Source organism: Pantherophis guttatus, chromosome 2, assembly GCF_059756535.1.
Source record: "Pantherophis guttatus breed Tessera chromosome 2, ASM5975653v1, whole genome shotgun sequence".
Lineage (NCBI taxonomy): Eukaryota > Metazoa > Chordata > Lepidosauria > Squamata > Colubridae > Pantherophis > Pantherophis guttatus.
The window spans coordinates 37558906-37573431 of NC_142064.1; the positions used below are offsets into that span (position 1 = coordinate 37558906).

Below are 14526 nucleotides of genomic sequence, written 5' to 3' on the forward strand. Positions count from 1 at the left end.
CGCTGTAAGAGCAGACCTTATTCAAAGGGGAGAAACCATTTCTGACAACACCATGAAAAGCATTATAATTAACTCACTAGATCACAGCTGGGATAACTACATTACACTAATAGATAACCTAAGTATAGAGCAAATTACTTTAGAAAACCTTACCAATAAGCTTATTACTGAAGATAGACTTAGAAGAGAGCGATATACACAACAAAGAGAAGGTAGAAATCAAAGAAGGACTGATTTCAGGGCCAGAGACAGATACCCACATGAATGTCTCACATGTGGATCTGAAAGACATCAGAGTAGAGACTGTCCCAAGAATATAGGATACAGTGACTCATATAAACACAAGGATAGAAGAATACACTTTTTAGACAGAACCTCCCCAGATTACAGGTATAAGAGAAGAGAATCACCACACTCTAGAGAAAGACAAACATACAGAAATAACCCTAGAGAAAATAAGAAAGGATCACTATATGGAATAAGAAATAATAACACTTTGATATCTGATTCACTCAACACCTGGCTCATAGATTCAGGAGCCACATGCCATACAACTCATAATAGAGAAATATTAAGTAACTTCACTGAAAAGAAATATTATATTAAAGTAGCAAACCAAAATAGAGTCCTAGTGAGAGGAATAGGAGACACGCATATAAAAGGTATAGGAAAAATAGAGGGGGTACTATTTGTGCCCGAAATTCCAAATAACATATTGGCAACCCTAAAGTTAAGCTTAGACAATGCAATAGAAACCACTTTCAGAGGTGGAAAGGTATTCATGACTAAGAACAACAGAAACATAGGTAAACTATTTACAAATGATGGACTAACATACCTACTGCCACAAGATAACGAACTAGTCTATGCAAACTATCAATTAAGAAACAAAAAACCAAATTCAGATAGCCATGATGAAAATAATGATAAGAATGCATCAAACACTGATACTAATATGTCTGAAAATTTAAACAATGGAAAACCTATTCACGATAATTGTAGTCACTTACTCCACAGAAAGCTAGGACACGCGAGCTTTCCAGTCATACGAAAAATGTTAGAGTGTTCCGAAGATTTAAAAATAAAGAACTGTAAAAATTACTTAGAATGCTCTGTATGCAATTCTTCCAAAATTAAAAACAAGCCAAAACCCAAAAAAGCCACCCGCACCACACAATCAACCTTTCAACTAATTCATATGGATGTAGTAGGCCCATTAAAACCTTCAATTAAATACAAAAAAAGATACTTCCTGACCATAGTCGATGACTATAGTAGATTTGGTTTTGTATACACCCTTAACCACAAAAGTGAGGTTTTCAAAAAATTTAAGGAGTTCTTTAAAATGGTAGAAACACAATACAATACCAAAATCAAACAAATAATGACTGACAGGGGGTCGGAATTCCTATCCAACGAATTTTCAATTTGGCTAAAATCACAAGGAATATTGCACTTTAAATCTTGTCCATTTTCCCCATTCCAAAATGGAGTCTCTGAAAGGAAGAATGGTTTGCTACAAACCATGGTTAAATGTGTGTTAGATGATGCTGGTTTAAACCAGTCATTCTGGGCTGAAGCCCTTAATTATTCCAATTACACTATAAATCGCTTATGGTCCAGTACAATCAATAAGACCCCATACGAACTCATGTATGGAAGGAAACCAAAAATTGGGCATTTACACGTATTTGGTGTATCTGCTGATGTATATGTGCCCTCACAGTTAAGACGCAAAGGAGAGAAAGTATCCAAAAGACTGATATTTATGGGGTACGAATCAGGAACCAAGGGATATCGCTTCATTGATAAAAATAATCACTTCATTGTATCCAGATCTGCCGTGTTTCATGAACACATGAACTGGTCAAAATTACATCTCAATGAAATTTACCCAGAATCAAAAAATATTACACACACGCACGCAAAACATCACACATCAGATACGAACCCCAAATCCACATCTACTAACAGAATCAAATGCCCAGTAATAGTTAATGATGAATGGAAAAAAGGACACCCCACTTTGAAAGTAGATCAATTAACCGAAAAAGAAGCTAAGTATATGCATAGCGATGAACATCCCCAGAATAGGCCCATTAGATCCAATAGGGGCATAATTCCTAAAAGATTAGATGATTACGTACTGTCTATCCAAGCTAAACACCTGACTCCTAACACATATGATGACATACTTAAGCTACCCCTAGAAGAAAAAAGTAAGTGGGAGGAAGCAATGAAAAAAGAGATGGACAGTTTGAGAGAACTAAATGTATATACACCAACAGACCTGCCCACTGAGAAATCCCCTATTGGCACTAGGTGGATCTATAAAATCAAGGAGCTAGAGGATGGTAAATTCCTATACAAAGCCAGGTTGGTGGCTCAAGGCTTTGCCCAAAGATTTCCGGATGACTATGAAGACACTTATTCCCCAACCGTTAGATCAGAAAGCGTGAAAACAGCACTAGTGTTAGCTTCTATCTTAAATCTGGAAGTATATCAATTTGACGTGCAGACAGCCTATCTGCACGCTGATCTAGATAAAGAAATTTATGTGAAAGCACCCCCAGGAAAGGATACAAAAAAGGGAGAAATTTGGCTATTAAACAAGAGCCTTTATGGACTAAAACAGTCCGGTAAGCGGTGGTATGAGTGCTTATCAAAGATACTTAAAAATATGGGTTTTGTAGCTACTTCATCTGATTTTTGTTTTTTCACAAAAAAAAAATAATGATTCTATTGAATATGTTTTGATTTATGTTGATGATATATTGTATTTTGGACACGACAAAATTAAATGTGATAATTTCGCTGAACAACTAGGCAAAAATTTCAACTTAAAAATATTAGGAAAGGTAAATAAGTATCTAGGAGTCCAAATTGACAAAACAGATAAGGGGTTCAAATTATCTCAGAAAGACAAGATTATGGAACTCATACAAAAATGTAATTTAATTAATTCAAAAATTTGTGATACTCCTATGTCAACTGATTTTTATAGGAATGTGTATAATGAGTACGAACCATTCAAGGATAACACGTTATATCGATCAATTATTGGGTCCTTATTATACATATCTAATTGGACCAGGCCTGATATCACCCTTGCTGTAAATTTGTTGTCAAGACATGTAAGCAATCCTAACTCATACCACTGGGAAGGAATTAAGAGGATTCTAAAATATCTAAAGTCTAGCATTGATATGTGCTTATTCTTAGAACCATTCATTTCTGAAAAACCAACTTTGACCTGCTACGCTGATGCTGATTGGGCTACTGATTCAAAAACCAGAAAAAGTACTTCTGGATATGTTTTTCTTATAAATGGCTGTGCGGTGCACTGGTACACAGGCAAACAGAATTTAATTGCCACTTCCACAGCGGAAGCCGAATATGTTTGTTTATCCAAAGCGGTCAACAATCTAACTTGGTTCGATGACTTGTTAACCAATGTGTGGGATGAACCTGTTTATCCAATTATTATCAATGAGGACAATAAGGCAGCAATTGATATATCAGCTTCCGAAGCAATAGGTCAACGATCTCGACATATCGATATAAAATATAAACATGTAAGACAACTGTCAAGTATAGGATTTATTAAAGCTATCCATTGCAATACTAGTGAACAAATTGCTGATATCCTCACTAAGCCATTGCCAACCAAACAACATATGTATTTGACTTCCAAACTTGATGTGCATATATAATCTTAATAACCCACCATTAGTTAGGTATTTTAGAGGGGGATTTGTTACAGATGAAAATACCTAACCTGATATCTGTAAATATGTGTGCTTGTTTATATGTCATTGTGTGATGTCATTGTGTCACTTACCATTGGTTAGTACTTACCATTAGCCCCGCCTTCTCTGTATATAAGTTCTTGCTCCTCCCAGATTAGTGCCTGTCTAATTGTGTTTCTGAGGAAGAAAAGAAATAAATATTACTATTACAAGAAAGCCTACAGTCTCTTATATATGGGCCTAACCAGGATAACCAAACTAGCAACAATTTCTCTGTTCTTATATTTAAAAAGCATTCTATAGTTAAGGAGTCACTGGCAAATTGTGGATATAATTAAAAGATTTTCTGTTACAGTTTTTAAAAAATATATTCCTTTTTACAAAAAAGATTAATTCCATTTATCAGGAAAGGCAAAATAAATGCTATTTCAGTTATATAATCATAATAAAAAACTTCAAAATGTGAACTTTTCCATTGTTATGTATTGTATATAGTGTATAGTTGTCAGCTGAAGTTCTCATTCTGGTCCTCTATTGGAGCGGGAAAATACTCTTTCCTAATTGGTTGTTTGGCAGATCAGTTTCATATAAAAGGAGCTATGTCAGCCAGGGAGAGAGATTGCCTCACAGGCCGTATTGAATAAAGAACTGTTAGAAATCACTCTGGCCTCGCCTCCATTCTTCACCCAGAACTTAACACCCATGGTCAAAGTAAATGGGATTGCAGACAGAATTTAACCCTGATAAACAGAATAACCTGCAATAGAGAAATGCTAATTACTTCTGTGCAAAGGATGTGTGTTAAATGCACATGTCAATGGACTGGGAGGACTTAGAGCAGCGATGGCGAACCTTTTAGAGACAAGTGGCCAAACTGCAACCCAAAACCCACTCATTTATTGCAAAGTGCCAACATGGAAATTAGACATTAATGGCTGTGTGTTGTGTTATTTTGAAGGGGCAGCACATTTACACTGTTATACAAACTGTATACTCACTACTTTACATTGTAGCCAAGTCTCATTTCTTCAGTGTTGTCACATGAAAATATATACTTAAATATTTACAAAATGTGATTTATTTGACAGGCCTAATTAAGCTTTAGGGTGAATATCCTACATTCCTTTCCCCCTCTCCAAAATAACTGAGCAGGGATGTAATTGTAATAACTTCCCCCCTTTCCTAATATTATAATAATATTTACAGATGGGCAGCAAATTGGAAAGAAATTGGCTTTCAAAAGCTGCAGCTTGGAGGTGTGGCCCTGCCCCTTTCCATCCGCCGTGGAGAAAGGCTCCAGTTCTTTCTAACCGAGTGCTTCATGTTAGTCTTTCCTTGCTTCTTTTCCTCTGGGGGTGGAGGGCTTGAGAAGGGGATTGGGGCAGCCCCGGTGGGATCAGGCGTCTCGCAGAGCAGCCTAGGGGGAGGGGTCTTCACCCTGGCAGAAAATGAGGGGGCAGGAAAAGAAGAGCCTGACGGAGTTGGAGCTGCGGAAGCAAAGACTGATGTTTACAGAGGGCCGAGGTAACCGCCCCCTTGGCGAATTCTGTGCTGGGGTGACGGCGCACGTGCCCACAGAGAGGGCTATGAGTGCCATCTCTGGCATGCATGCTATAGGTTTGCCACCAGGGACTTAGAGTGATTCATGCCTTATTCACCTCTCATCTACTGCAAATGGTCCAAAAGACACTAGTGTGGACAATATTTGGTGTCTCTCATTGAATTCATAAAACACAAAGCAAGCTTCTGCTTCATGGACTGCACCGACTCCCAATGGGCTTCTACGTCTGATGCAGACATATGACTGACATAAAAGAGTTATTAAAAATAACCTAATTCATGCAAATATTATTTTGCATTTTTTAGCTTATAATATGAGATATCTGGATTTTCTGACAGCCTAAAGAATTATTCAGGAGCATTTACTGAAGAAGAAGTGGCTAATATTGTGAGAAAGCTAATAATGAACGGGAGAGTCACAGGATTGAAGGAGCTATGTAAAATATCACGTCCAACTCCTTGCTCTGTACAGAAAGTCAAATGCTTAAAATACCGAGGATAGATAGCCCTTTAGCTGTTCTTGAATCCAGCCAATGAATGGAAGCCCACTATTTCTTTGGGTAACTGGTCCCATTGTTGAGCTGTCACTGTTAGGAAATTGTTTTTACCTTACAAAAGAAACAATGTTCTACTATAAAAATAATTATCACTGCCAAATAAAGTGTTAAATCTAGAAGTCAAATATGTTCCTCATTATCAAGTGCTTTCCCAATCAAAGAGTGGAGCACAGTAAACTCACATCTGGAAACAATTCATGGCCATGATTTTATTATTCTGAATGTTAGTCTTCTGAATGAAGAAATTGGAATTTTGGTTCAGAACCATCATTATTTTTAGAAAGCATCCTTTAAGGCTTGTGATATCAAGGGGAAATGTTTGACATCTCTTGTGATAGATAGAACCTTAGGAATTAAGCTGATAATATCTGAGCTTGTCTATTCTTCCAAGCTTGAATTAGAATAACATTATAGAGGGGATAATTTTATGGGGAAAAAAACTTCTCAACTAAATCAAGTCAGTGGTGATTTATTTTAAATATTAATGTGTAGTACTTGATAGATGAAAGGATTTTTTTTCATAAAGGTAGAACTAAATCAAATCTCAACACTGAAAAGAAAAGCTTTTCTCAGTTAACATTTAATACCAAAATGGTTTTGCAAACTATTTTTAGTGAGCTATATGTTTCCTCTTTCATTAAGCAGTCTTGTAATTCAAATTCCTTCCTTGTTTCTTTAACCTGGATTCTGAGATTTTGTGTGCACCATTAGACTGTCTAAATAGAACTGGTGCAAAAAGTCCAACGTTGCTACTTCCAAGTATGCAGTATCACATTCCCCTAAATTATGGTTGAATTGTTGAATTGAGTTAACATTGAGCTGACATTGCACCTAGTTCAAAGCATCTTGTGGTGGTATCTCCTTAATCCAAAAATGTATTTTCCCTAGGTTGCATGGCTACTATGCAAACCCAATAAATGATGCAACTTCTTTAAGTAGCACTGGCACATGGATAATATGGGTGCCAAGATTATATCAATATAGTGATTAATTATTGAACAATGGTGTTCAAATAGAAACCTCTGCAATTTTATCACAATTTGTATAAACTGAATACCTCATACACACCATACCCCAGTTGATCCATGAATTACTAGACATTGTGCTCATCAATTTAAAAACCTGTTGAGATATTTTTTTTCTTTCAATTATGTATTTTTATATGTGGAGTTATAAATGCTGGTTATTTACTGCCCAGACACAAAATACATTCAGATTTGTTTCTGCACACTGAAAATTAAGTTTTTAGAATAAGAATTTAGTATCTTTCCTGTATTTCTATAGTTCTTATTTTTTTTTATAGCAGGAGTTTTGGAATCTGTACCGGTTGATCATCCTATCCCAGAAAGTGCCTCAACAGTAGATCCTCCTGAGCTGTCTCCATGTAGATCCCCTTCAACTCCACGACATTTACGTTACCGGCAGACAGGAGGTAATATGAAAATATTGACTTCATTACAAAGCTCTGCTTCATGGATTTAAACTGTTCCAATAGGATTTGAATTCTTGTGTAACTCAGTCTGGATTGCAGTCTTTGTCCTGAATTTGTTTCTCTTTTTTCATTTTTTTTATCTCTAGGATATTAATTTCCTATTTTTTAAATGCTTGTTTATCACACAGTATATAGAAAAGAAAATGTAAATAATACCATTCAAAATAACACTGGCAGCAAGATAATTTTTTGCATTCAGCTGTGAGGAAATGTTCTGAAAAATTTTGAACAAAATATACATTTGTTTGAAAAAAACATTAACTTCAGCCTTCTGACAGATTTGTGTGATACAAGCTGAGGGCACATTTTGGCTACCTGATGTGAGGAAGATACATACTATTGTTAGTGAGAAATAAATCTATTTTGTACCTAATAGTAAAATAAGTGTATCCCGTATATACAGTATAGGTAGGTGTCCTAATCTGGCGAAAAGGCTTGAAATTAGCTATTAAGGAAACTGCAGAGAGTATAAATACTAGTTAACAATAACCCCAATGATGGCCTTGGCATTCTTTTTCCTTCCTTCCTTCCTTCCTTCCTTCTTTCCTCATAATACATCTGAGGTATACTGCATGCTACTGAGATATAAAGAATTTAAAATATTTCAGAGGTAATAAAGTATATATGTACAGAATCATACAGTATTCGCATAATATGACATTAATAATTTTGCCTATATAATATAGGGTCACAAACCACTAACAAATAGGAAAATCAAAGACCAGGTTACTGTTAAACAGAATGAAATTTGGGAAGAGGACTATGGATTTGAGCCTAAAGAACATAATGTTGTGGAATCCACTTAAGTCATTAGGTGTTCGCCTGTTTTGGTTACTCCCTCAATGTGAAGAGACAGGGGCATAGCCCAAAAAACAAAACTTCTCAATGGTGGCCCAACTTTATGGAACATGTAGTCCCTGGATAAGATTTTGTCCTTAAAATCTTCCTTTTAAAATAGGCTTTTAATATCTTGAAGCCTAATGAGAAAGAAGGATAGGCATCTTTGTATTTATTTATTTTTTATTTGTTTATACTAACATATTTCAAGATTGCTTGTTAAGATAGATTTCTGTACACTCCTCAAAGTCATGAAAGTGGAGCAGAAATGAAACTGTGTTTGCTTCCGTTCTTGAGTTGCTGTAAAGATTCAGACTAGACATACTGTATCAACACTCTGGAAAATTCAAACAAATTCATGCCTGCCTTGGTAGAGCTTGACAATGGTACTGTTACTATACAGTAAGACTCATTCTATAAGCTAATTCATTTTTGGGAACAATGGAAAATACTAAATTCAGTGTTCGAGAAGCAGGAGAGAAAGAAAGATATGTAATTCATATAATACATAATTCAAAGCAAATAGGGATATGGATATGACGACAGCAAAAACAACACAGCTAATTATAAGTGGGAGACGGCTGAAAGGGCCTATTATGCGTGCAATGGCCAAATTGATTAATGAGATATAAAGGCAGAGATCTCTGTAATGGTAGTTTAATACTCTGACGATGTCAGCTGATGGCTGACGAAAGCTTAGTAAAATAAAAAATTAATTATTTTCGTTCCGGAGCATATATATGTATATATGTGTGTATATATATATAATGCAGAGATATTCAACTGGATTTTTATTTATAAAACAAAGTTAAGTGAGGTGTTTTTATTTATAAAACAATGTCATCTGATGTTGTATTTATTTTTATTTTCCTTGCAGGACAGGTGACTGACAATGGTCATTGTCCTGTTTCTCCTGCTTCGGCTTTTGCTATTGCTACAGCTGCAGCTGGTCATGGAAGTCCACCAGGTAAGATTACTAGTAGATCTATGTGAATCAACCCTGATTTGAATTGAACTGGATATTTGAGCATGATAAGTTTCCAATTCAAGATTTAAGGACAAACCAATTTATTCTACCTGATATGAGATTTGATTTTTAAGAAGAAATTGTTAGTCTGTAATGAGAAGTATCAGAACATCTAATGCTTCTTCAGCTTTTGGACTGAATGGGATAGAAATATTAAGGATTACAGAGCCAAATTTAAATTAATATCTTCACAAATGCTGCTACAATAAATCTTGAATTGCATTTCCAACTTAAAAATAAACTTTTTGAAAAATTATAAAATATGATGCTTTTATGAAAAACCATTGAAAAACAATGACTACTGATTTTCCTTGTGGAGTTGCCATGAGTCTTGGCATCACTGTCAAGCTTAGCTCTTCCAGGGATGTATCTCCTTAATAAGTAGCCGGACACCAATGTAGCTTAATAGTAATATTTTATGTTAATTGCTGGTTGGCAAAGGCAGAAGGAGCAATCTGGTAAAAAAGATTACAGTAAGATATGCATTCATTTGTTTGCTTGTTTTCTTACTTAAGTACATATGTTCTTCTGACTATACTAATTTGTAAATGTTTTGTCTCACGCCCCTTCGGGCAAATATTTAACATGGATAAAGAAAATGATGTTACGATTACAAAACTAAAAGGAACTACATTTGGTGAAATTGTCTGTGCTGTAGCTGTTGAAAGTGCAAGCAACATCTGCCTAGTTGCTAGCATTTCAATATCTTATTTTTACAAAAATCAAGAAGAATAGTATTTCTGTTATAAAGACTGCAGTTTTTTCTAAGTATGAACCTGTACTTGGCATTTTCTTCCTATTGCTTTTTATTGGAAATCTGTGTATTGTTTTATCTCCAAAGTGTCAACTCTCTGGGGTGCAAAGACTGAACATAAATTTGCTTCAATCTGTCTGTAAATTATATATCCATCTACATATATTCTCTTTTCCTTGTAACTTTCACAAACTGTGATGAATTTGAATAGAATTCTATTTTTGTTCCAGAAGTAAGAGCTGTTTTGAAACTGGAAAACTGTTGCTTAGCAATTCTATCAAATGGTTGGGTAAATGCTTTCTTTCAGACTGGCAAATCACACTATGAAGCTTTTATTAAGCAATTATTAAGCAATAACCTTGTATTAAAGTTACTGTTATCTGAGAAAGATAAAGAGGACTCCTCCTTGTTGATAAATACATGTTAATAAATATATCTCCTTTTATAAGGAAAGGCGATGTATTTTGGTGATAGTGCATATAAGGTAAGTTCCAAATTCAGTCCTCTGGTCTTCAGTTAAAAGCATCAGCAGGTGATGGGACCAAGTTTTCCAGGATGTCCTTGAGATACCCTAGGAGACCAATAATACTTTACATTAGACATGATACCTCTTAATAATGCCTCTGAATTCTAATTTATATTAGAAGTTAGTGAAATGTACACAGCTTTCTTTATATTAATACATTAGAAATCTTGGTTGTGGTCCGTTCTTGCCCCATGATAAAGTCTGCATTTGTGGTAGTGCCAAAACAAAAACAAATCTCATTTTATTTACATTTTATGTTAATTAAAATTAAATATACTTATGCTTTATATGTATTTAAATCTGTTCAGATGTTTTTATAAGGAGAAGTATTTTTAAAATAAGTAAATTCTAGTGCGGAAGAAGCAGGAGATAAGGAGTAATTAAATAACTCGCTTCCTTTTTTGGATAATAATTTATTACACAAATGTGTATATTTTCTACTATGTAGACTCTTGAGAATGTATCTGTACCATTCAACACCAGTGTAGGAAGTGACTTTTTGTAAAAATTTCAATTGCCTGTCTTCATTTGAATAATGCTGAAAAACTGTTATAGAAACACAGGATTAGTCAAGATTCATTCTGTTTTGACAGAAGGAACATTCTTATTTATGTGAGCAAAATAACTCATTTATGACTCATTGTTTCTCTTCAACTGATTTAACATTAATTTGAACAAGAATTGCAGTTTCAAATAACAATAGTATAAAACAAAAAAATCAAAATGCTGCACATCTTCATAGGTATTGTTAATTAAATCCTGTGGTTGGAATGGCTGTTCAAAAATACTTCAAAAATACTCCAGACATTTATTACTTCTTTAAAAAAAGGGGTGTTTGGTGGGTGCTTGTTTAGAAATTTATTAGAAAAACAGGAACAAGAAAGTTATCAACACTCTTCATTGCAACATTCTTTCCCATTGGTGGCTGTATAAATGAATGAGAGCAAGAGTAATTAAAATTTTAAAACTGCCTTGCTAGAATATAGCAAGAATATAGTTGAACAGGCGTCTGAACAATGATCATCTGGATGGAACTGGACAACAAACAAATACAGTAAATCAATAGCAGAGATTGTCATCTCTATTCCTGACATGTTTTGACAATCAAAAATGTATTGCCATATACTGTGTGTAAAAGCTACATTTATAATTGCCTTATCTAGTATTTGACTGATAACTCTGGGCATCCTAAATATAAGCTCTTGTTATAACCACAGTTAAACTATCAAATTTTGTAGGAATTAAGTATGCAAGGTATGTACAGCTGAAAGAAGAAATATTTGTTTTCTTTTTGCCTATATTATATTCTTTTGTCTATTCTACTAAGTTACTATTGAAACATCCTGAATGTAACTGTTGTTCTGTTCACTTGCTTTAAGTATTGCAGAGTTGCTGCTCTGCTAGTTTATAGGCTGGAAATAAACATTTTCTTAACATTTTTTCCAAGCCTTAATAACTGTAGTTATTTTTAATTTTTTATGTTTTTATAACTAATACGTTTAAGTAGAATATTTAAAGTGCTGGTAGCTTTCTATAAATTTGTGTAGCTGAAAATTGGCTTAAAGTACTTTCATGAATTAGTTCACATGTATAACACGCGATTGACATTTTCAGAATTCCCTTTATTCCCTTTTGCATATTAAAATATAAATTCCATTAATAACTAAGTACAAAGATGGCATAGCCTCTTCAAAGTAAACTATTAAGATTGCATTCAACTAGCGTAGCTTTGATTTTATCATGTTGAATAATAGACAGAAAGTTAAATGGAAGTTCATCATAGAACTAGAAAATGTTGAAAGTTGGCTTGTTTAGTCCCCAGATAAATGATAGAGCCATACACAGAGAAAATCTCATCTCTAATTCTGTGATATACGACAGCAATATGTGCATTGCAAGCAATGCAATAAGTAGCGGAAAGATTCCTATGAAACAGCACACTTCAAGTGGTTGACTGTCTCCAAATCAGTCAGTAGGTCCTGAAAAGAAGTCAAGCATTCTCCCCAGAAGTAGAATAAGTCCTTCCAATCCCAACTATAGGAAATCTGAGAAAAGGAGAAATGTGCTCTTTTTCTAAATATGGAAACCATTTTGAAGTTTCCCTGCATGTGAAACTGTCTATTCAGTTTTAAGGGAATCAGTTTGGTATAGTGGTTAAGGTATCAGGCTAGAAACAGGAGACCATGAGTTCTAGTCCTGCTTTCAGCATGAAGCCAGTTGAGTTACCCTCTCTCAGCTCTAGGAACCAGGCAATAGTCAAATAATTCTGAAATCTTGCTAAGAAAACTGTAGACACTACAGGTAGTCTCTAGGATGCTATAAATAGAGTGACGCCTGGAAGCTATAGCATCTGTCTATCAAATGTTTGGTATATTTAATTTGTCTGAACAGATGGACAGACTAGCTGCTCACATGGACACTCAGCTCTAATATTTCTGGTTATACAGTATGGGAAATAGATATCTATACATTTATAGAATTGTAGTTAAATCTGCTAGATTCTGTATTGCACTATTGCTTTGAAAATACACGTTTTATCATCTGATGGCTGTCTTAGAGCCAGCCTTAATCTGGTTGGAGTTTGCGGCTAGATGTGCCTTTATGCAATTTAGAGTAGATATGTGCTATTTGAAATGCTGTTAATACACTCTGCAGGACCTTGCCTTTGAAAAATGATCAGAGACTTCAGTGATCCATAAAGCAAATGGTCATGTTATTAACAGAAGCAACATATTGAGACTAAGCAATTACATTAATGTATTAAGAAAATTGTGAACCTTAATTATTTGATCCTTAACTATCAATGTTTGAAACCATAAGGAATTGACTTATTAAAGACTATTTACCAGTAGGCGTTCATGTTTGGGTAAGGTTAGAAAAAACCTCCTTGACAGCATCAGGTGTGCTGCTCAGCCTACCGCTTTCTTTGTAGTTTTGGGGGAAAAAATCATACAATGAGAATTTGAGATTAGGTAGTCCTCAATTTATGACCACAAATGAGCCCAAAATTTATGTTGCTAAGTGAGAAATTTGTTAAATTTTGCCCCATTTCGTTGCATAATTTTTTAAGTAACTCACTGCAGTGCTTAAATTAATAACATGGTTGTTAAGTAAATCTGGTTTCCCTATTGACTTTGCTTGTCAGAAAGTTGGAAAAGGGAATCATGTCACCCCGGGACCCATCAACCACCATAAGTATGAGCCAATTGCAAGTGCCCGAATTTTGATAATGTGACCATGGGGATGCTACAATGGTCATAAGTATGAAAAATGGTCATAAGTCACTTATTTCAGTGCCGTTGTAATTTCGAATGATCACTAAATGACCTGTTGTAAATCGAGGACTACCTGTATTTGGTATAGGGAATATTAGCTACATTCCCCACAATGATACAGTAGCTGCATGTATAGATAGTTAAATTGCATGTCAATTTAAAAGTTAAAAATCTGAGTGGGTAGTAGGGAATAGGTTATGAACAATTAATTTATTGTTTTTTTTCTCCCCTTTTCTAGAAAAATTGCACTTGTGCTTGTTTTAAAATGACCCACATGTTGCTGTGTAATATTATAATATAATATTGAATTCACTTTATAATAATCAGGATTATAGAAAAAAATGAAGCAATTCAAGCAAACATTTTGTTTATAAATGCAGGAAACTCTTTTGGCAGTTGCAAATATATGTTGTAACATTTAATATATATGGTATGTGTAAGCAAAATTTTCAAAATCCTTTGTGTGTCAACAATGAAAGGTTTTTTTTTTAAAAATGGCTTTATCCAACCTAGCTATACTGTGAAGAATTTTACTTTGATAATTTTCTTCATCTAATTGATTTTATTTTATTTTATATCTCCTTTAAAATATGTAGCATTTAATAATTCTGAACGAATATGTGATAAGGAGTTCATAATACGTCGAGCAGCTACTAATCGTGTCCTGAATGTCCTTCGCCACTGGGTGTCAAAACATTCTCAGGTACTTTTTATAATATGTGTTTTCATGTGAAGCAGTGACACATTTT

The 14526-nt window shown here is 34.5% G+C and overlaps 1 protein-coding gene across 3 annotated transcripts in view; it reads left to right on the forward strand.

Annotated features, from left to right (window-relative positions):
- Positions 1–14526, forward strand: part of RASGRF2 (Ras protein specific guanine nucleotide releasing factor 2) — a 119761-nt gene that overhangs the window by 68542 nt on the left and 36693 nt on the right. For 2 of the 3 annotated variants that reach the window (XM_034441205.3, XM_034441207.3), the window contains exons 16-18: positions 7170–7298; positions 9073–9162; positions 14374–14480. In XM_034441205.3, coding sequence (XP_034297096.1) covers positions 7170–7298; positions 9073–9162; positions 14374–14480 — 326 coding nt within the window. The remainder of the gene's footprint in view (positions 1–7169; positions 7299–9072; positions 9163–14373; positions 14481–14526) is intronic. The other variant, XM_034441206.3, reaches the window with a different exon arrangement.